The 22,807-nt window shown below is 30.1% G+C and overlaps 2 protein-coding genes across 2 annotated transcripts; one reads left to right on the top strand and one right to left on the bottom strand.

Moving 5' to 3' along the window:
• Window positions 1–697: 697 nt before the first annotated feature.
• On the bottom strand, window positions 698–10,108 carry LOC127285423 (uncharacterized). The gene is made up of 10 exons (XM_051311425.1): window positions 9,694–10,108; window positions 9,123–9,406; window positions 8,924–9,043; window positions 8,577–8,795; window positions 5,919–6,165; window positions 5,322–5,487; window positions 4,985–5,237; window positions 4,630–4,876; window positions 1,367–1,570; window positions 698–1,088 (listed from the first exon to the last, which is right to left on the bottom strand). Exons 1-10 carry the CDS (start codon window positions 9,782–9,784, stop codon window positions 850–852), a joined length of 2,070 nt encoding a protein of 689 aa, XP_051167382.1. The 5' UTR covers window positions 9,785–10,108; the 3' UTR covers window positions 698–849.
• Window positions 10,109–12,603: 2,495 nt separating this feature from the next.
• On the top strand, window positions 12,604–20,571 carry LOC127285425 (uncharacterized). The gene is made up of 2 exons (XM_051311427.1): window positions 12,604–13,127; window positions 18,543–20,571. The coding sequence occupies exon 2, from the start codon at window positions 18,548–18,550 to the stop codon at window positions 20,399–20,401; it is 1,854 nt and encodes a 617-aa protein (XP_051167384.1). The 5' UTR covers window positions 12,604–13,127; window positions 18,543–18,547; the 3' UTR covers window positions 20,402–20,571.
• The last annotated feature ends 2,236 nt before the right edge of the window (window positions 20,572–22,807 follow it).

Genomic DNA, 22,807 nt, shown 5'->3' with positions numbered 1-22,807 from the left:
TTTATTTAACTAAATTAGGTCACGGATTTTGCGATATTAAATCACGCAGTGTGTCTAACGGTCAAGGAAAGTTAAGGAAATAGTAAAGGAATTTTTTTAATTTTCTGAAATTCCTAGTCAATAGTCAATTGTCTTCTGAAAATTCTTAAAGTTTATTTACATTTATAAACTGGAAAAAATTCTCGATTGTTTTCTCAAATTCTAGTTTTTTTTAATATATTTAAAATTATTTATCAATTTTTCTTCCAATTTCTTTTTTTCTAAGATTACTTTCTATTTTCTTAATTTTTTAGTTTTTTTTTTAATTTTCAAAGTTGTCGTCTCTTAAAATGATTTTCGTCTCAAATTCTCCTTTCTTTGAAGTTTCTAAAGTAGGGTTTTTGTAAATTGTCCCAATATTTTTAATTTTCCCGCAAATTCTCCTTTTCTTTTAGGAATTTTTAATATTGATTTTCTTTTCAATGTGGTATTTCTTTAAATGTTCTATTTTCTTTTCATTTTCTAAAATTGTAACATAAGGAGTTTTTTATGTTAAAAATTTTATGAAATGAGTATGTATACATTTTTATAAAGTATAAAAACGTTATATTACTTTTCAATGATTCTTTTACAAAAATAAATGACAGCACTATATTTTCTGTAATATTCTAATTCTACTCAACGACTTCGTATAAAATTATGCTAATTAAGAGATTACTTTTAAGTTTAACAACTGTGCTTTATTATTTTTCCAATTCTTCAATTTATTGAAAAAGTAATATTAATTTTCCTAAATTTCGAAATAAATATAATCGAGATAATTGTCATCTATTTGCCATTGCAATTTTTTATTATGCACTTTAGAGATTATTATTTGTATTGAAAAACTTTTTCATTTAGTTGTCTATTTCTACGTTTACGGACAATAATGACGAAAAGAGTTATTGTTGTAATCACTAAAAGAACAATTGCAAGGATTACAGAGACAATGCCACCCAATCCTATATAGGAATATTTAATTTCAATTTTAGTTGTTGCTTCTTTCATTTCCTGTCCTGAAATACCAGCTGCACAAAACCAAGAACCAATGTCGGATTTCATATCTATTTCTGAAATAAAAAAAACATAATCATACAGCATTTATATAAATAGAATGTTCTATTTATATTTTTTATTTATTTATAGACATGAATTAAAATCGATTTTATCAAATGAAATTTAAATGTTTTTTAATGGAAGTAATTTCTATATGATGTTTTTTTGAAATTATAAAAATTATTGTATGCAAATTTTTAATCTATATGAGTTAATTAAACTTTTTTCATGTGACATATTTATAACTAATTATTACCCTGAATTAACTTGACAATAATGTAGCAAATTGTACCTTGGATTGTTAGTTGACAAGTTGATAACGTTTTATTAGTCACGTAATTATTATCTACATTGTTATAAATTCCAAGACCATCAGGTCTTATCCAACGACAATAATTGATCTTATTATCATAACCTGGTGAGATGCGGCAATTTAGAATTATTGGACTTTTGTGTGTAATGTCAATCGTTTTTTCATCAGCAATTAGTAGAGAATCTGCAAATCATAATAGTTTTAATCTTTTTTTTATGATTAACTCATTAAAGCGTGTGGGACGTATATGCTTCACTTACAAAAACCAATGTAACTTTATAGTTAATATTATTTTTTAATCGGATTAGGTTTATTTTCTTCGGGATGGAGCAAAGTTTTAAGAAAAAATACAAACAATAAATAAAAACATGAAAAAATGTAAGAAATAAAAATTATGAAACATAGGAACTGAATGTTTTTGAACTATTGCGAATACAAATCAGTTCTCAAATATAAAAAATTAAAAATAATGTATCCAAGATGGCACCCAAAATTAAAAAAAAATATCTTACGTTTCCCAAGTCGTAAATAAATAAATTACACATGTTTATAATGGTTCTCTAGGTCGCTGTTCATACGAATTTAATGTTAAATTAACAAGTTGACAACTGACAAATCAACTGTTAACTTTATTAAAAATAACAAATGAGGTGTAACACTAGTTCACTTGTTACGTTTATATTTAATTTTGAAGGTAAGCGTAGTTAAAAGGTGTTTTATACTTCGGTAGTCTTTAGTAAATATTTCACACAACCCAGATAGCACGTAAGTTTGCAGCAACCTTGCGGAAAGCTTCAAATGTCCCACCCGATCCAAGCTTGCATGGTAAGCTTACCGAAAGATTGCGGTGTAAGGTTACTGCAAGATTGCTCAGTAAGCTTGTAACAAGGTCATGTCAGAATTACAAAAAAGTATGAATTTTCATGAAACTTGATATTGTAATATTTTTTTGTCTCTAAAATGAAGTGAAGATTAGGTGCGGTGAAAAAAATGAACATTTTTGTTTTTTTAAAAATTTTTTTATATCTTTACATCTAAATTATTGAATTAAGCGTTTGATATAGTATGGTGACTGACTTTAAAAAAAGAAAGCGTTTTGCGGTAGACACGATTCCGCCATTTTGAATCACCGGAAATTAAAAAATCAAAAAGAATCATAAAATATACATATGTGGCAAGTCTCTAAACTAGGGGTTTTACTTAAAACGAAAAAATAAAAAATGGTGCGCTTTTGAATAAAAAATTTGAAAAAACGACGTTTTTCGTACTTAAATCTAGCGGGGGTAGGAGGGAGGGTTATCGATTCAGTTGATCCTAGTTCAGAAACTGAGAACAGGTGTGCCTAACAGTATGCAAAAAGATTTAAGGCAATACCTTTCTTAGTTTTTTAAGCGAGTCTACCGTAAAAAACATGATTTTGAGGAAAACACGTACGTTTAAAGTCACAATAGCGCTATACGTACGTTACAGTGGTTGCGCCACCCACTATAACAGATTTATCTGGAAAACTAACACTCGGATCGACTGAATATTTTATGAAGGCATTTTTGACATATTAAAGAGTAAATTTATGCAAAAAAATCGATTTTTTTATGAGAAATCCTCCTTAAGTGAAAGAGAAGAGAGAAAAAGTGAGAGTATAGTGAAATAAAATGAAAGTGACGTTCAAGTGCAGTAAGAATGAAGGGAAGTGAAAGGAAAGTAAACTGAAGGTTCGGTGAAGTAAATGTGTACTGAATGTAAAGTAATGTGAAGTGAGGTAAAGTGACGTGCAAGTGAAGAGGATGTAAACTGAAGTGGAAATGAAGTGAAAGTGACGTTCAAGTGAAGTGAAATTGGAGTGAAATTACAGAATAGCAGAGAACTTAAATTTTTAATTGTTTATGTCAATTGTTATGCATTCAGTTAAACGTTTAATAATGTATAAGATCTCTTGGGACCCAACGTCTTGCGTCGTGTCACTTGCATGTTATATGCTTGATACGTTATCTATTACTTGGTTAATTAGTTCTGCAACTATGTGTTAGCTATAGTTGAAGGAGACCACGTCCGCGAGCAATTATTAAGTCATGGATAACGAAGGTGCTGTTAGTACGTCTTACGAATCTATTTAATCCAATAAGCGTGGCTCTCGGATATTAGTTTTGCAATTAAAACGATCTTCAAGTTTCCTTCTCGTGTTAGGTCAATTTGCAAAAGGTCGCCTTCGAAGTTCAGAAAATTATAAAATTTTCTTCAACTTCCTCGAACGCGTCGAGAATTTTAATAATGGAGTAGTTGAGAGATTCGCAAAGTCAAATTTTGTAGATTTTCTTGAATAATGTTACCATCGTTATATTGCTGTTATAATATTATAATATACATTAATAATTGTTGTTTTCTAAGTATTAACTTCTACTTTTTCTATTCTTAATATATTTGACGATTTAATATATTCTGATCGATTTTTTTTTAAATTCCTAACATATTGGATGCACCATTTTGAATTTTAAGAATCTAATACCAGATTTGTTGTCAGAAACACGAATATAACGAAATTCATGCGCATCCAATAGATTGTTAACAGCATTTTAAATTTTCAAAAACCTACGTCAGATGCGTATAATCAACAACTCCGAAAACTTCCGAGATTTTCGAGAACTTAATTTGACTTTTCGAATTTTGTTTTAATTTTGAAAAAATCGTAATTGCGGATAAGGCTCATTTAAAAGTCATAAAATTTTGAACGCGATATTTTAACGATAGTGGTCAAGAATAAAATTTCCGTGGTAGGCCGGACAAGATATTCATAATTTTATTCTCACTAAATAGCACACGCTATTTAATGAAAAAGGCCATACCATGAGGCATAAGAAAAACTGATTTTTCAAACATATTCACGCCATTTATTTTCGTCGGATATGGCTGAAAGTATTTTGCGGACAAAGTCGGGTGGGGGCCGCAGCTTAAATATTGAATTCGAATATATTTTTCATTCAATATTATTTATGTATATTTAAAAAATATAGTTTACTTCATATTAAATTTTATTTTCTTTAGATATTGCATTGAAAGAATAAAACTGTTTGAATGACGCGCGTTAATTTTTATGTAGTTGTCATCACTACCTGTCACATATAAAGACAACTTCTCTCTTTACGTACTTATTCTGCATTTTAGCCGAAATAAATTTTTCTTGAAATGAACGTAAGTTATTACTTTAACTTGACAGTGGTTTTACAAAAAGAAACAATTACACTAACCTGTTACTGTCACAGAAATACGAGATGACATTTCAGTCTTAATTAAAACACCCATGCGACAGCTCCATTCACCTTCGTGCGTGTTGTCAGCAACTTCAACAACGGCTCCACATTCGCCAAACTCTAAACCGGAGCCTTTGTATGTAAGTTCTGTCGGTGAACTTCCGTTTTTAGATACGGTGTATATAGTTCCGCTAGGACTTAATAGCCAACAGTAATCTAGAGCTTCTTCTGCTAAACATTTTAGCTGAAAAATGTTTTAATTAATTTCTTTTTTAAAAACAAAATTATCTACATTTATTTAAAAAATTAATAAAAAATTTGTATACAAATAAATTCTTTAATTTTTTCTTACTGTGAACGAATGTCCTTTCTGTGCATAAACTTTGTCTGTTTTTATATTTGTAATTCGTTGTTGCAAATCGATTTGATTACTTGAATTATGAACATTAATAATAGTGCCAACTATTTTATCATTTATGTTAATAGTACATTTCCATGGACCATAATCTTCTTTTGATGGTGATCTTATAGTTATTCCACAGTCGTAAATATTCAGAGAATTTATATTACTACCTTTTTGTTCACCTTTTCCATAATATTGATACCTAATTTAAATTAAATATCTTTTAATAAAAATAATAAGAATGTTGCTTACGAGAATAATTTTATGACTTAGTTTTTAAAATTACTTCTCGTTTCCTATTCCATAAGTAATACTAAATGTAAAATTATCAGGCCTAGTGAAAAGGCAATATTTTAGTGCGTTTTCAAAATTTGTCCACTTGTCTCGCACTTGACATAATAAATTTGTTAAATTATTCTCTGGATAATGAGTGACGGATGAAGTTAATTGATCTGCAAAAATACAAAGATAAAATATTTTCTTAGGAGTTAGTGCAATCAAATAACCTTAGCTGCCAACAAATTTTAGGTAACGTTTTTTTTAGAGTAATAGTACCAAAAGATAAATAACTCTTAATATAAATGACAGATATTTAAGTGAGCCGCCGCAAAGTAAAAGGGCGCATAAAATTTGTACGGCCGTACAAATTTTATGCGCCCTTTTACTTTGCGGCGGCTCAAGTTTTCATTGGATACAAAATATTCAATAAAAACTGATTTTGATTTTACATTATTAGAAATAATCAAGGTAAAACTATCACTAAACATATCCTATATGTTGGAAGCCAAGGTTTCACCGTGAAGTGTCACATATGTATAAAATATTCATATCTATATACTTTCGACTTTTTAATTATTTGAAATATCTAAAAATTGTATCTTACCATAAGTCGTAACATTTACATAAGTTTTCATTGAAGAGGTGCTTCCTATAACACCGTAATGTATTGTCCAAGATCCTTCATGGTATTTTGTAACATATGGAATTTCATAGAAACATGATTTAGCCTGTATTGGCAATTTATTTTTTTTGGGATCTTCTAGTTGACAATATGTTATTTTTTTCTTCAACGGTGAATTTTCTTCTTTTGGAAAAATTATTAAGTTCTTTTTACCGAGTTGAAAATGTTTCTAATTAAAAAAAAAAAAGATTCTATTATTACTTACACATGAACTCTGAGGATAATGGAGCATTTTACGAAACAGGGGGTCGATTATATAATTTCAAATTCACTTTTAATTTCACCAATTTTTAAAGTTAAGTTCACATTCACTTTAACTTTCACTTTTAATTTCTCTTATTTTCTATTTTAAGTTCATTTTTACATTCAATTTCACTAATTTTATAATATTAAAAGTTAAACAACTTATTTTTTAAAATATCAACACAATCTGACAATACACTACCGTCCGAAATTGTGCGAACTCTGCTTTTTCAACAACTATAAAACTGTTCAAATCTTCAAAAATATTAAAACTAAAATTTTTTCCTCTTTATTTTATTAAAGCTAATAAAATTCTGAAAGAAATGACACCTTGACAAAGAGAATATGTTAATTTTTCAATTAGATATCTAAGAAAAACCCAATTTTCAATGTTTTTACTATTTTTTTTATTTCTCTGGCAAAAATTAATATTTTAAAACGTTCTTAGGCTCATTGAAATCGTATTTTGTTACTCAATTTAAATTATATAAAACAATTCATGTACACATTCTTCGCTAGCGTATGCAAACCCTGAAAGTTGGCTCATGAAATGTCAAAAAATTGTGATTAATATTTATATGACAAAAAATGATCAGTAAAATGTATAAATCTTAAATTTACTTACATAAATCAGAGAAGTTTAGAATGATATATTTACTTGATTTTTAAACATTATATTTTATTGTAGAATTAAATTTAAATTTTTTGACATTTTATGAGCCAAGTTTCACGGTTTGCATACGTTAGGGAAGAATGTGTACATGAATTGTTTTATATAATTTAAATTGCATAACAAAATACGATTTCAATGAGCCTAAGAACGTTTTAAAATATTAATTTTTGCCAGAGAAATAAAAAAAATAGTAAAAACATTGAAAATTGGGTTTTTCTTAGATATCTAATTGAAAAATTAACATATTCTCTTTGTCAAGGTGTCATTTCTTTCAGAATTTTATTAGCTTTAATAAAATAAAGAGGAAAAAATTTTAGTTTTAATATTTTTGAAGATTTGAACAGTTTTATAGTTGTTGAAAAAGCACTCCCTAAATCTGAATAAGTGAAATTTCACTTAAAATGTGTCAAAAGTCTTCCACGTAGAAAAATAAGTGTATATGCACTTTTAAATAAGTGGTTTTCACTCAAAAATAAGTGAAGTTTCACTTATTTTTCTACGTGGAAGACTTTTGACATATTTTAAGTGAAATTTCACTTATTCAGATTTAGAGAGCAGAGTTCGCACAATTTCGGAAGGTGGTGTATATAGAATTAAAAATAGAATTGCTATTGTTTAAAGTTGAAAAGACCACGTAGAAAATGTACAGAAAATGGCTTTCGGAAAAAATGGATAAAACTTCAGGAAGATGTTCGTTTAGGTGTCCTGAACAAATAATGCATATGACAAAATGTCCCACAAAAAATTTTTTTAGGGGGCAAAAGTGAAAAAATATGAAAAACATAAAATACACTTCACTTTTACTTCTCTCTTAAGTCACTTCAAAATCAATTTTAATTTACTCTCACAACTTTAACATCAATCTCACTTCACCTTTCATGTTAAAGTGAATTAAGAGTGAAGTGAAAGTGAAGTGATAGAGTGAATGTGAAGTGAAAGTGAAGTGGAATTACAGAATCGCACCCCAGAATGGTCCCAATCTGCGTACTTTATGTTTCTCATATTTTTTCACTTTTACCCCATATAACTCAAAAAATATTCTTTGTGGGGGCATTTTGTCATAAACATTATTTGTTCAGGACACCTCAAACAACACCTTCCTGAAATTTCATCCAATTTAGCTGAAAGCCATTTTCTGTACACTTTGTGCGTGGTTCTTTAAAATTAGTGTAATTAAAATAGAAAGTAAAAGAGAACTTACAATTAAATTTAGTGAAATTTAAAGTGGATTTGAGACTGGAAGTGAAGTTGAAACTGAAAATTAGGGAAATTGAATTTGAAAATGAATTTAAAATTGAAAGTGAAATTAAATATTAACTTGAAATTGAAAATTGGAGAAATTTAAAGTGAACATAAAATTGAAAATTAGAAAAAATTGAAAGTAAATTTGATAGTCAACTTAAAATTGAAAATTAGGGAAAATTAAATTGATAATTCAATTAAAAGTAAAACTTATTTGAAATTACTTAATCGATCCCTACAGGCTTATTCAGCACAATATAGAATCACGGAAATCATCGTTGAGATAAAAATTGATATTTCTGTTCATGAAAAAAGGTATTTGAAAAAGTAGCAACAAAATATTTTATGTTTAAAAGAGAATATTTATCATAATAGTATTTCTAGATTTTAATTGTTAAATAGGATATTGGATTTTTATTCACCGATTGCGACTCATCATTTTTTTCCACTGGTCTAGGTCGTAAGTAAAATATCATTTCGTATATTTCATGACTATTAATATCTGAAGCATAAAGATTCAAATTATAACCAAATTTTGCTTCTTCATATAGAATTTGTACACCACACTCGTTAGATTGATTTATCGATAAAGGAGTGTTCTCTTTCGATGAAATATCATAAATTAATGTCTCATCTTCAAGCTATAATTTGTGAAAAAAATTGTTTTTATATCTCAATATAATTAGGAATTGAATTACAACGATCCAAAAAATTAAAGATCTTTAAATAGGAATTATTTATTAAAGTGAATTAGAAAATTTTCAAATACCTCGACTTGAAGTAAGCAGATTTCTAAATTATTGAAAGGAAACGGCATTTTAAGAATTGCATATTGACCCTCATAGATATTAATATCATTGATATTATCGGTTTTTTCGATGACTGTCAACTATTTGAAAAATTAAATTTCATAAAAAGTTATTTGCGTTTTTTATAAACTAATTTCCTTTATAATTAGATAAACTTACATTTTTAATTTGAATATAAAATGTTTCAGTTACTACTCTTTCTTTTTTAGTCTCAACATTTATTTTCCATATTCCATTTAATTCAGCAGTAGGATTATTTATTATTATTTCATATCCATAATCTTCTTTTTTTTTAAAAGTTATAGAAGACTCAGTTTTATTAATTATTAACGTTTTATTTTCTCCTTTATTTGTCGTTACATTACAACTCTTCACAGTTTCGTCTATTAGTTCCAGTGGTAATTTGACTTCCTTTTCACCAATATCTTCTTGAATAAAGTGAACTAAAACCACAACAAAAAATATCACATTTAGAATTAGAAAGATTAGATTTTGAATATCAAACTAGATTTAAAAAATTTTGATTATTTTAAATAATAACGATGATCTATCATCCACGATGAAAAGAATAATGTATTAAGAATTTCGAGCATTAACAAGGAAGCGCAAAAGACGTACGCACACTTCTGGAAGATGATGTTGAGGGGGTGATGAAAAAGCAAGCTAGGGTAAAAACAATCCTACAGAGGAAGGGCGGAACCAAGGAAAAACCATAAATTTAGCGATTTACCGTTTGCCCCATGGGCGACTTGCGAAGTCACAAAACATGCCAAAATAATGAACCACTTCATTCCGTATTCACAGAGACTTTGATATGACATATTGATTGAGAAACTTCCTTTATATTGAGGTAATCAGTTTCTTATCTCTTTCACTATATACTCTTTCCAAGATAATTTTTATTTACGCGATGTAAAACTTTTCAATTAAACAATGTACTTTTTATTTACATTTATTTAAACTTTTATATAAATACAAGTAAGGTATCCAAAAAATTTAAGAAATATTATCTCATAAAAACTGATTAGAAATATTTAGATTTATTGTTTAGATGTCATTTACACAAAATTTTAAAAAGAAAAAATTACTTTGTATCAAAAATGCTACCAAATTGTAGTACTGATTGTTTCATTTTTGGTGCTACATATAACTTGTATCGTAGACATATATACTTTGATTTTTCTGTATCGTATTCTGCTGATATAATTTAAGATTATCAGAATAATCCCCGAGAATGATGTTCACATGCTTTTATCTGCTACGTGCCATCTGTACATTCGGGTGGCTTGAAATCTAAACTAATCAAATCTCTCAACTAGGTAAATATATTTCATGACATACAATGGCGTCAACAAAATAATTTCCATCCAATAATAATTATCACATTCTGATTCTCTCGAGTTAGTAAACTTAAATTGACTTTAGAAGCGTTTCAACTCCAATGCTAATTCTTCTGGACAAATAGCTCTTCAAATCCAATTCTGACTTGAATAATAAAGTATAGATTTGATTGAAATTTAAAGAATTAATGAAAGTTAAAAAATAAAAAATTCACATTTCAGATGAAAAATGTTGTGTTTATTAAAATTCAAGTTTATATATGAACTAATTTTATTCTCTGAATTCAAACAAATCGATAGGTATATATAAAGTACAGATTTGATTTGAATTTTAAGAATTAATAAAAATTGAAAAGTCAAAAATTAATATTATGGCTAAAAATTTTTGTGTTTTTTTAAATTCAAGTTAATACGTTAAATAATTAAATTCCTTGCATTGAAACGAATCGATTCGTATATATAAAGTATATGTTACACCCAAAATTAATTACAATTTTCTTAAATTTTCAAAAAATTTTATGAATTTTAAGTTTCAGTTTTTAACTCGAAATGTTTTAAATCAATTAATTGAATTAGAGAAATTCATAGCTTCCTCCATGAGGAAGTAAATTTTTTGCTTCACACAATGAGGAAGCAAAATGTTTATGAAATAAACATAAAGGACTCCCTCCGACCCCCTCCTTGTTGTTATTTATCTTTAATTTTAATTAAAAATTAAGAATAAAAAAGTAAGTTTGCAAAAAAATGTATTTTCTCCCATTACCCCACCTGTGGGGTATTGGGAGCTCTCACTTGAAATTCCAGTAAAATGATATAATTTTTATTTTCTTTAGATATTTTTCTTATTTTGTCAAAAGTTTCCGACAGATGAACATTTTACAAAATATTAAAACATAAAAAAGACCTACAGCTTCTTTAGTATTAGAATATCCAATAATAACACATTTTAGACAATAAAACACAAATATTGATTCTTAGCAATTAAATATGCAACAATATCAAATTTTAAAAATGAATCTTGTTTAATTTTCAAAAAAAATAAGAAAAGCCATATCGAGGAAACGAAACTCTGACAATTGTTATTTTACTACTAATAAATAACTAATCACAATTGCAAAATTTTTTAAATTGTAAGTTCTGGACATGCTTTTTTTGATAGAAAATATTCATTTGTCTATTCATTTGTGTTACGGACGGATTTCCGTAATTTTTTAATTTTTTTTGCTAAATATTATTCATTAGAAATAATATTTATGTTTATATTTTTATATTATATTATTATTATATTATAATACTTATACACCTACAACATGAACAACACAAACACATTCACCTATTAATTTTCGGAAACTAGAATATTTAAATAATACTTCTAAATAATTCAATTAATATTTATAATTTCATTTTTTTTATTATTTTATTTAATTTCCAAATCAAAATTATTGATCGATTGCACAAGTTGTGGGACTTACACTGTAAAGAGTTGCCACATTATTTTGGAAAATGAGGAAACATATGAAGTATAAAAGTACATTAGGTGGTTGAACCGATCACGCCACTAGAAAAATGCAAGTTTGCGAAAACTTGCATGGAGACAACGAGGTGTTGATTGCAAAATCAACCCTCCCACCTCCTAAAAATCGCATACCAACAGGGTGTGATCGTTGCCACCAAATTATTATTCAAGGAGTCTTATTTTATATTTCCCGCAAGGCGGACGTATTACCCGCAAAAAGGCGGAAGAATTTTTATTTAAGTTTTGTTCCCACCAAAGGTGGTTGATTCAGTTATTTACTCCCCTCAGAAAGGGTAGAGTCTACGAAATTATCTCAACAATACAGTGAAAATTCCACATTTGTAAAATCAATTGTTATATAAAAGTTCTTAAAATTAAAAAGAAGGATAAATTAATTATCAAATGCAAAGTGCTATAATTGTTAAAAGTGCAAGTTACGATTAAATTCAGAAAGTGTTTTATTTTGTTTATAACAACAATTGTTTATATTTCAAAACTAACTGTTGGAAAATTCAGGTTTGGTGAACCCAAACTTCTGAATTTTTAATAAGCAAACTTTGAAATATTAAAATAATTGTTGCAAGTCAATAAATATTAAAGGTTAAATAAAAGGAATTTATTAGAGAACAGAGGAAGAAAGGATATACTTCCGCATGTTTGTGAATCATATATATATATATGTAACGCATTTTCCAAACTAGTTTTAGTTTCTCTTTTCCGCCCCCTATTTTCAAGGACAACATTCCTTGGACCATCGGTTACCCCAAGGAATGGTCCAGAGACAAATAACAGTTGTTTTCCTCGCCTACATCCGAGTAGGAACTTTTCATTTATCTACGGACTTCAATGTAAAGTTAACAATTCTTTTAAATAAATATTCGATATCTACGGATATATCTTTTTATTAATAAAATAAATAAGTGTTTTATTTCACCCGTCACATTTTTGGCGATCCTGCCAGGATAGCTTGATACGATCGCGATCAAAAATCGGCTATCCTTGTGAGAACCTTGTGAATTTAAATTTTTGTGAAAAATATTGTGACGAATTATTACGGTGATATTTTCACTGGGAATTACCGGAAAACACGGACTCGGGCCGAATTAAGTAAGTTCGACAGTGATTCCGTGGGTATTCAAGTCCCAGGAAAGGTGAGACGCCACCCAACCAAGTTGGCAACGGGGGAGTGTATTTCTTACGAGTGACACGACGCCACGCAACTAAGCTAGCAACGAGAGAGAGAGAGAGTACCTTACGAGTGACACATCTCCAGGCTGACCGTACAACACGACTTTCAACAATCAACGAGTAAGAAAAATAATTATTAGACAATAAATAAATAATAGTAAATATTAATAATAATATAATAATATTAATAATTAATATTGACAATAAATATTAATAGTAAATAAATATTATTATTATTGTTTATTTATAAACATTTTGTTAACAAAAAAAATATATATTATTATTTATTATTAAAAATTGTTATAAATTTTGCGAAATTATAAAATTCTACAAAATACGAAATTCAAAAAAAAAAATTATAAAATAATCTCAATTACAAAAATAAAATTAAGCAAGCAAAAGATTTTTTTTAGACAAACAATTTATTTTGTAACATATTATTTATTTAAACGAAACTACGCTGGCTTTTCAATCGTATCTTAGATATTTATCCGGTTACGAAGTTACTGACAACCCTCGAGAAAAATCCTCTCACATTAATAAAAATTTACCCGAATTTTCAAATATCAAAATGACATCCACTCCAGATTTAGAGAACCTTATCCGCACACTTACTGACACAGTAAAACAATTAAACACTAAAATTTCGTGTATGGAGGAAACACAAAATAAAATGAACGGGAACCTTCTAATTCTTGGTAAAGAAAATTCCAGACGCGCTGAGGAAATCGAAGCGCTTGCTAAAAGAACCGACGCGTTAGTTACGGACGACTATGATACAGATGATTCACTAAAAAATTTAGACAATAAAGAACCATCCCGTTGTAAAGCCCAGGAAAATTTAAAAAAAAATGATGTTGAGACGAGAATGTCTTCGTCCCAAAGTACATCGGAAAACCCACAGGGACCCCCGACTGGCGACAATTTTATGAGCGGAAACTCGGCACCACACGTAGCGAGGGCGAACGACCTGTTACCTGCTAAAGAGATAATTCGAACCGTAGAAACACTTAACGGGCGTGACGATGTCGGAACCGAAGATTTTATAAAAACAGTGCAACGTGCGCGACAACGTTGCAGTCAACCAGAATTATTGCTCGACTTTATATTAAGGGAAAAAGTAATCGATGATGCCAAAAGATCAATAAGGCATGTGTCTATAAATGATTATAACGATTTTTATCAAGCACTCAGGGTAAATTTAGGGTCAGGAACCTCGATTGAATTATGTCGTGCAAAACTAGATTCGTGTAAACAAGGAAACGAAAGTGTTCAAAATTTTAATCAACGTTTCGGAAAATGTTTAAATGAATTACATTACGCGATTCAATCAGAACACAGTTCACCAGCCGCGCGAAAAGTAGCTCTTCAGATAGAAGAAAAAACATCAATAAAACGATACATTATGAACCTTAGAGATGACCTCGGAATACAAGTCAGACCTTTAAAACCAAAATCCATTAATAAAGCCCAAGAAGAGGCCCTCGAAGCTGAGGTGTGGATCCGGGAAAAAATGAGACTTAGGATTTCTACAGCGTCAAGAAACCCGCAACAAAGCACGACACCTTTGCGCCTAGGTACGCGCCCTCCCATGTCAAGCAGATACAATAACCCGCCTAACCACAGCATGCCCCTCGCCCAAAGAGCACAGCTACTATGCAACTATTGTAAAAAACCGGGACATTTAGAGTCACAATGCTTCGCAAAGAACGGTAAGACACCAAATTTTCAACTGGACCAAAGATTAAAGAAACCCCCCGCGAGAGTACATATGACACAGGAAGAGTGTCAGGAAACGAACGAAACTCAGGAAACTCACAACGAGAATCCGGACAATATACAGACAGAATATCTTACGTTTCAGGACGACTTCAGTCAATCATACTACGACCTCGACTATTCAAACGAGACATCAGACTGCTTGTTGACTCAGGATCTTCAATAAATTTGTTAAAAGAATCTTGTGTTCCTGATAATTTCCAACAAATATCGCAAAACAAAGAGTTTAAAATGGGGAACGAATCGCACATATCTCAATTCAAAATCGAACTCCAATATCTTGACAAGACTCATATATTTAATGTTGTTTCAAACGATTTTCCAATGCCGGAAGATGGAATTTTGGGACTTTGTTTTCTTCAAAATTATAAATATAACTTGTCAAATAATAATTTGAATTTAGACAAAAAATTACATTTTTTGATGGATGACGGCATCTTAATACCTCCTAATCAAATGAAATTAGTTAAAATACCTGTTTCTAAACAAAATGGATGTGCAGCTTTTATGGACAACCCACATGTGCCTGACTCTATTTTTCGAATTTGCGACTCAAAAATAACTGTGCCTTTGGTCAACGATTCCCAAAAACCAAAATTAATTTCTATGACCGAACTAGACTATAAAATTCTAAAAAGCGAACCATGTGAAAATTTTGTTCATAATATTACACAAGATGAATTCGCAGCACGGCTTAGGTTACTAACAGAGAATAGTAGACTAGATCACATCGAAGGTGATTTTCGTGAAATCATACACAAAATCATTCAATCGTATCACGATGTCTTTTCACTTCCGGGAGATCCTTTACCCAGTTGTAAGTTAGCCTCACACCGTATTGTGCTTAAAGAAGACAAGATTGTCAATATAAAATCATATAGACCGCCCGAGGCTCATCGGAAAGAAATGAATGAACAAGTAGCGGATTGGTTAATAAAGAAGATAATTAGACACTCAAAGTCTCCTTTTAACTCACCACTTTGGTTAGTGCCTAAGAAAATCGATGCTTCCGGAGTACAAAAATGGCGAGTTGTAACAGATTTTCGTAAGATTAATGATATAACTGACCAAGACTCATACCCACTACCAGTAATAGACGATATCCTTGACCACCTTGGAAAAGCCAAATTCTTCTCAATTTTTGACTTGAAATCCGGTTTTCACCAAATACCCATGGAAGAGTCTTCAAAAAAATTTACCGCCTTTTCGACAACAGAAGGACACTTCGAATTCGAAAGAATGCCTTTTGGTCTCCGTAATGCTCCCGCTACCTTTCAAAGAATGATGGACCGAGCTCTCGAAGGATTAATCGGGAAAATATGTTTTGTATACCTCGACGATATTGTTGTATTCGGCTCAACCCTACAGGAACATAACGATAATTTAGTAACACTTTTCGAACGGCTCCGTCAAACTGGTTTAAAACTACAGCCGGATAAATGTGAATATTTACGTCCTGAACTGGAATATCTCGGACATTGCATCACTAAAGACGGCGTGAAACCTAATCCCGCAAAATTAGAAGCCGTTTCTAATTTTAAACAACCAAAAAATGCAAAAGAAGTAAAATCCTTCCTTGGCCTATCTGGTTATTACCGAAAATTTATAAAAAACTACTCTACAATTGCAAAATCATTAACAGAGCTTACAAAAATCTCTAATCCTTTTATTTGGACTGATAAATGTCAAGAGGCATTTGATAAACTCAAAATGAGTTTATGTAAAGCTCCTGTTTTACGTTACCCGGATTTTGAAAAAGAATTTGTCCTAACCACTGACGCGTCCAATGTTGGTATAGGTGCAATTCTTTCACAAGATGGCCATCCGTGTTGTTACATATCAAGAACCTTAAATAAGAATGAACTTAATTACACCACTTCCGAGAAAGAACTACTAGCTATTGTTTGGGCAGTTAAACGTCTTAGACAGTATCTGCTCGGTAGAAAATTCAAAATATTAACCGATCATCAAGCCCTTAAATGGCTCTTTAATATCAAAGATCCATCTTCGAGATTAATGCATTGGCGACTTCGAATGGAAGAATACGAATATGAGATTGAATACAAAAAAGGGTCAGAAAACACAGCAGCAGATGCCCTATCGCGAATTTTTGCAATTGATGAGGAAAAATCCGAGATAATGCCACATAGCTCTAATTTCGACTTGGAACTCGAACTACCTGAGATAGAAGAGTTAAATGAGAATACGGACCGTGATTTACATACGCCAGTGCCTCAACAAAATATTCAAACGCGACCAGAAGTTACTAGCCCATTTGAACCATTAATATTAAATTTCGATATCGACGAGAATCAAACCGTCACTATCGACCATCAAGAAGAAACAAATATAGAAACAGAACAATTATTTAAAGAATACTATAAATGGTTTGAAAAGCGCACCGAGTCTCGCGAAATCGAAAAACCAAACGCACCAGGGAAGCTTTGGAGAAGAATATCTAAGAATCGCGTGAACTTAAGGAAAAACGTTATAAAATTACCCGAATACAATGAAAAGAAATGGCTGCAAGCATTAGATCAACAAGCGAAATGGACAATTGAAAAGAAATACACCATTCTTCGCCTTCATTTCGACGACCCAACTTTTACGGCAACTGAAAAAATTAAATTAAAAATACTTATTTCTTTTTTGTGTTATAAATATCAAGGTCTAAAGGTACACACTTGCTTCAATGCAACCACAGAACTTACGCAAGAAGAACGCGAACAAATTCTTAAAGAATGCCATGGTTCAATAATGGCCCAACACTTCGGTGAAAATAAATCTATCTCACGTGCAAGAGAACTTGGAACTTGGACTAATATGGAAGCAGAAATAATTGATTTCATAAAAAAATGTCACACGTGTCAAATTCAGAAATTACAACGTATTAAACACAAAGCAGAAGCAATTATTCCGGACACACCAACTAACCCAAACGATAAAATTGCTATGGATATATTTGGACCTCTTCCGGTAACTGCACAACAAAATGAGTACATTTTGTCAATTCAGGACATGTTGACTAAATATTTAATTCTAGTTCCTTTAAAAAATGCTACCTCCGAATCTATCATAGAGGGACTTTTCGATCACTACATCTATACGTTTGGATCACCGAAACACATACTAACGGATCAAGGACAAAATTTTGTATCGGAATTAATACAGAACTTCGAAAACCTGTTTCGTATAAGGCATGTTAAAACAACAACTTTTCATCCCCAAAGCAACGGTAGTTTGGAAAGGGCACATTCGACTATTAAAGATTTAATACGGACAACGATGAGCGATAATCATGTAGAGTGGGACCTTACACTTAAAATTATTTGCATGGCTTATAATACAATGATTCATGAAGGTACTGGATTTTCACCATTTCAGTTAACCTTTGGAAGAAATGCGAATCTACCTTCTCTTCTCGCTACAACTCCATGTCTTAAATATTCGGAACTAATCAAGTTATGGAAAGATAGACATGAAAAATATATCGAGAAGGCTCAAGAGAAAATACAGCAATCAAAGGAAAAATATAAGAGAATTCAGGATGCTAGGATTGTCTTACCACAAAAAATATTTGAAATAGGTGATTTAGTTTTGCTTGAAAATGTTAAAAAGGATAAGTTATGCGCTGATTGGAAAGGACCCGCTACAATTATTAGTGTTAAAAACAATAACAATTTTGAAATACTATTTAACAACGAAAGGCATTTAATTCACTCAAATAAATTAAAACCTTATTATCAATAATTTCAGGGAACATGAAGATTATATTATGGGTCACAATCTTATTTTGCGTCCGAGCAGATATACACCTCAAGGACCTCGATGGAACTACAATATTTGCAGAAAACTTGGGTGTAACTAAACTATACCACGAAACCTGGAAATTGATCCTAAAAATTGATACCACTAATTTTGAGTTAAGATTCTCGCAGCTTTCAGATATTTATAATCAGGCCTCAAATTTATGCAATAAATGTCCGCAAAAATACGAATTAAATATTGTCAAAAATAGACTTAATAGATTGCAAACTTCAAAACAATTGTTACATCACATACTAGGGCAATCCCGTTATCGTAGAGGTTTTTTTAATTTTATAGGGTCTATCTCCAAAACACTTTTTGGGACATTAGATGATCAAGATCTACAAATAATCAATAGTGAACTAGACGCGGTATACAAGGATAATAACGTAATGGTTCAATCTCTTGGGAACCAAACAAGAATAATAAGAACTTTACTTAATAGTGCATCTCACGACCTTAAGAACCTAAATGAACATTCTCAAAACCGCACACTACAATTGAACCAAATTATAAACTCCACTAATCAAAATAACAAACAAATCCTCATTACTAATTTAATCTCCACCGCGGAAATTACAATAGCAGAATATAGCGAAGATTTAAACTTAATGATCGATGCTATAAATGACGGAAAGCATGGTATTGTGCACCCTCAAATTTTAACACCCGCAATATTAATACAAGAATTGCGACACATCGAAGAATCCAGTAACCATAAATATCCTATAAAATTAATTGGAGATAATTACCAACATATCGTAGATATATCAGAAATAACAATCGGAATTATCAACAAAAATTTAGTCTACATAGTAAAAGTTCCTGTTCTAGAATACGAAGATTTACAAACTTTTCACCTAATTCCAATTCCTATTCCCCATGGAAATAGTTTCATAGCACCCATCCCTTCTCACGAGGTTGTCTTAACAAATATAGAGAAAAATATGTACGTTCCTTCGGATATTGAAACTATAAAACTATGTAAAGAAATCGACGATCTACGTATTTGTAAACGAAATCAACCGACTTATCTTATTAGTGAGACTAATTCATGCGAGACTAGTATAATTCGTCGTCAAAATAAACATGTTACGGATCAAATATGTCAATTCTCTGCTTTTAGAATTCTGGAATTAGTTTTTATTCCGTTGAGAGACCCAAACCAATACATATTGGTTCCGGAGATGCCTTTTGAACTGAGTGTATGGTGTGGAACTCACACACAGACTATTAAACTTAATTCCGCAAGTTTACTTTTTAGCGATAATGACTGCACCATCCAAACACCTAAGTCTATTTTAAAATTGAGAAAATCGAAGGTAAGAACTAGCGATATTTTCTTTAGGAAAAATGTGACTTATAAGTTAAATGCCGACGACATTAGTTTATTAAGTAACCAGTTACCTTTGATCCAAGAGTCGTTACGTCACGAAAATTTTAAGGAGTTACGACAAAGCCTAAATGTGATGGAAACTTCCTTACAATCTATTAAATCGAATAGACGTACGAAAACTTGGATAGAAACAAGTACTGATATACTAACCTATTTAGGTTACATATCTTTAGGAGTAATTAGTCTTTATAGTTTATATAAAATTGGATTTTTTGATTGGCTTAGACAAATGATACCTAAAAACTTATGTATAAAATTGTTTTGTATTTCTACTACTGTGACAGCGACCCCTACTGTAAATTATACACCGGTAGCAACAGCGCCTGTTGATCCATCTAATGCAATATTATATAATAGAAACATTGACGACGATATAATAGTATTACCGAAAAGAGTTAGAGTACGACCTTAGAGGACTAAGCTCATTCTAACCTGGGGAGTGTAACGCATTTTCCAAACTAGTTTTAGTTTCTCTTTTCCGCCCCCTATTTTCAAGGACAACATTCCTTGGACCATCGGTTACCCCAAGGAATGGTCCAGAGACAAATAACAGTTGTTTTCCTCGCCTACATCCGAGTAGGAACTTTTCATTTATCTACGGACTTCAATGTAAAGTTAACAATTCTTTTAAATAAATATTCGATATCTACGGATATATCTTTTTATTAATAAAATAAATAAGTGTTTTATTTCACCCGTCACATATATATGAAATCCGAAGTTCAAATATCAAACGTTGAAAAGTAATTAGATACTTTTTAGTATCTTTATTTTATTATTATTCTGGTGAGTTGCTTCAATGCTATATATATATATATATGTGACGCCGCACGAGAAAAGGTACCTATCGAAAAAAAAATCGATTTTGATTTTATGCTGTCATTCAGTAGATTTTGAGTTGTTCTTTCACATGAAAAAATAAGAAATGAAAAAACTTTAATAGTTTTAATAATATAAAATCCAGAAGATACCCATGTCAAGCGCGTTTCCGGACGACTTGTGGTGTCTACGAAAACCAGCCCCACCACATTACTACTACCACTACACTCACTGTGTAGGTGAGCTTGCTCGCTTCGTGCATCTTCGTTCTCTTGCGTCTTTCCCTCCTCATTTCTCTCTCCCACTATTCAAGTTACTGGCACTTAGCTCTGCATAATTATCAGATTCCCAGAAATTAAAACTATATTATAATTATATAATGTAAATAAATGACTGTCAAATCAAAATTTCTTAACATTTTTTGTTTACTGAGCTGTAAATAAATTACTTTCAGTAATAATTAAAAATTTTTTTAATTTAATAAGAATAAAAAAAATTCAAAAGTTTTTTTAACGTTTGTTCACTTTTTGAAAAATGAGAAAATTTGTAAAATTAGAGTATTCAAACAGTAATTTTTTTGGCCAGTTCTGGTTGCATGTTAAGAATAGTAAATTCAAAAAATAGAATAATAATTACACAAAAAAGACTAATAATCGAACAGTTTAGACAGTGAGTAAAAAATGTTGAGTAGTTCATCATAACGTAATTATCATTTATTTTATTATTAAATAATGTTGTTAATAATATTGTTTATAAAAAAATTTTAAGCTAACTGTTTTAATTAATTCTGCTTAATTATAGTTAATTTAATTTGAATTTTATGTTCAATTTACAGTTATAAATATTAAGTGTAATAAAAAGAATGGTATTTTTTATTTATGTTAAACAATTAAATAAGAATAAAAAAATATTGATTAATATAATAATTAATAATAAAAAATAATATTAAAAATTAAATAGAAAGAAAATAAAAAAACTAAAAATTGATTTAAATAATTTTTTCTGAAAAATTGAAATTTTCGAAAAAAGCGGTTTCTCCCGTTTTAACCTTTAGTATATGCTCGGGGGACTTATTTCGTATACGAAACTCTAGGTTTGGAAAAAAAATCGGACAACATTAAATATTAATTGTTAAAATATAACAGTCTTATTCGCATTTCACTGTCCTGAAAATTCATCTACCCTATTTGCAATGAAGTAATTATGTACATTGTATAAAACTATATATTAAGTACTTCTAAAAATTGCTTTTATGAATTTTTTTATTGAACATATTATTTTAAGCATTATGCATTTAAAAATCATGCCTTTAATAACTCTTTGATACGAAATAGGTTGATACATTAAAATCGTAAAAGAACATTTTTATTATTTTCAGAATTATGTTTAAGTTTTTGTACATTACATAAAAAATAATTAAAAAATTAAAAAAAAATTTTTTTAATTTCGACGTAATTAAAGCTTACAATTAAATATATTTACACGTATTCTCCATAAATCATTCGAAAAAAATAAACTTGACTTTATTCCATTTATAATTGGACTAGAAAAAAAAAGAAAATAAATTGTTATATTTTTTTCTTAACCAATTCTAGCCTTCTTTGACTTTGGAACGATTGGTTTTGAAGTCTTGCAGATGTTTTTAACTTTTTTTGATGCTACAGATTTTTTTTTTGGACGTCTTTTTGTTGTTCTGAAGCCTTTTTTGGTTTACTATCTTTTTGCTTTGGTTTTGGTTGAAGATCATTTGGCTTTGGAGCAAGAAGATCTTTTGACGACTCTTTAGAACAAAGAGGACGAACTTCTTTGTATAAATACCAAGCCCTCTGCAGTGATAATCCATCAGGTTCAACAACTTTTAAAGGCGAAACGTTTGCATGCAATAATGTTGCTTTGCGAATTTCCTCCTCTTCCGAATTTGAAAAAAATTTTGCTTTCACCGATCCGTCTTCATTAAATCTAAAATGGTGATACTTTGTGATATTCGGAATGGGTTTAA

This window comes from Leptopilina boulardi, unplaced genomic scaffold, assembly GCF_019393585.1.
Source record: "Leptopilina boulardi isolate dan_hultmark-lab unplaced genomic scaffold, ZJU_Lbou_2.1 LbouV2_332, whole genome shotgun sequence".
NCBI classification, from domain to species: domain Eukaryota; kingdom Metazoa; phylum Arthropoda; class Insecta; order Hymenoptera; family Figitidae; genus Leptopilina; species Leptopilina boulardi.
Note: the sequence above shows the minus strand (reverse complement) of the source record. Positions and strands in the feature narration are given on the sequence as shown.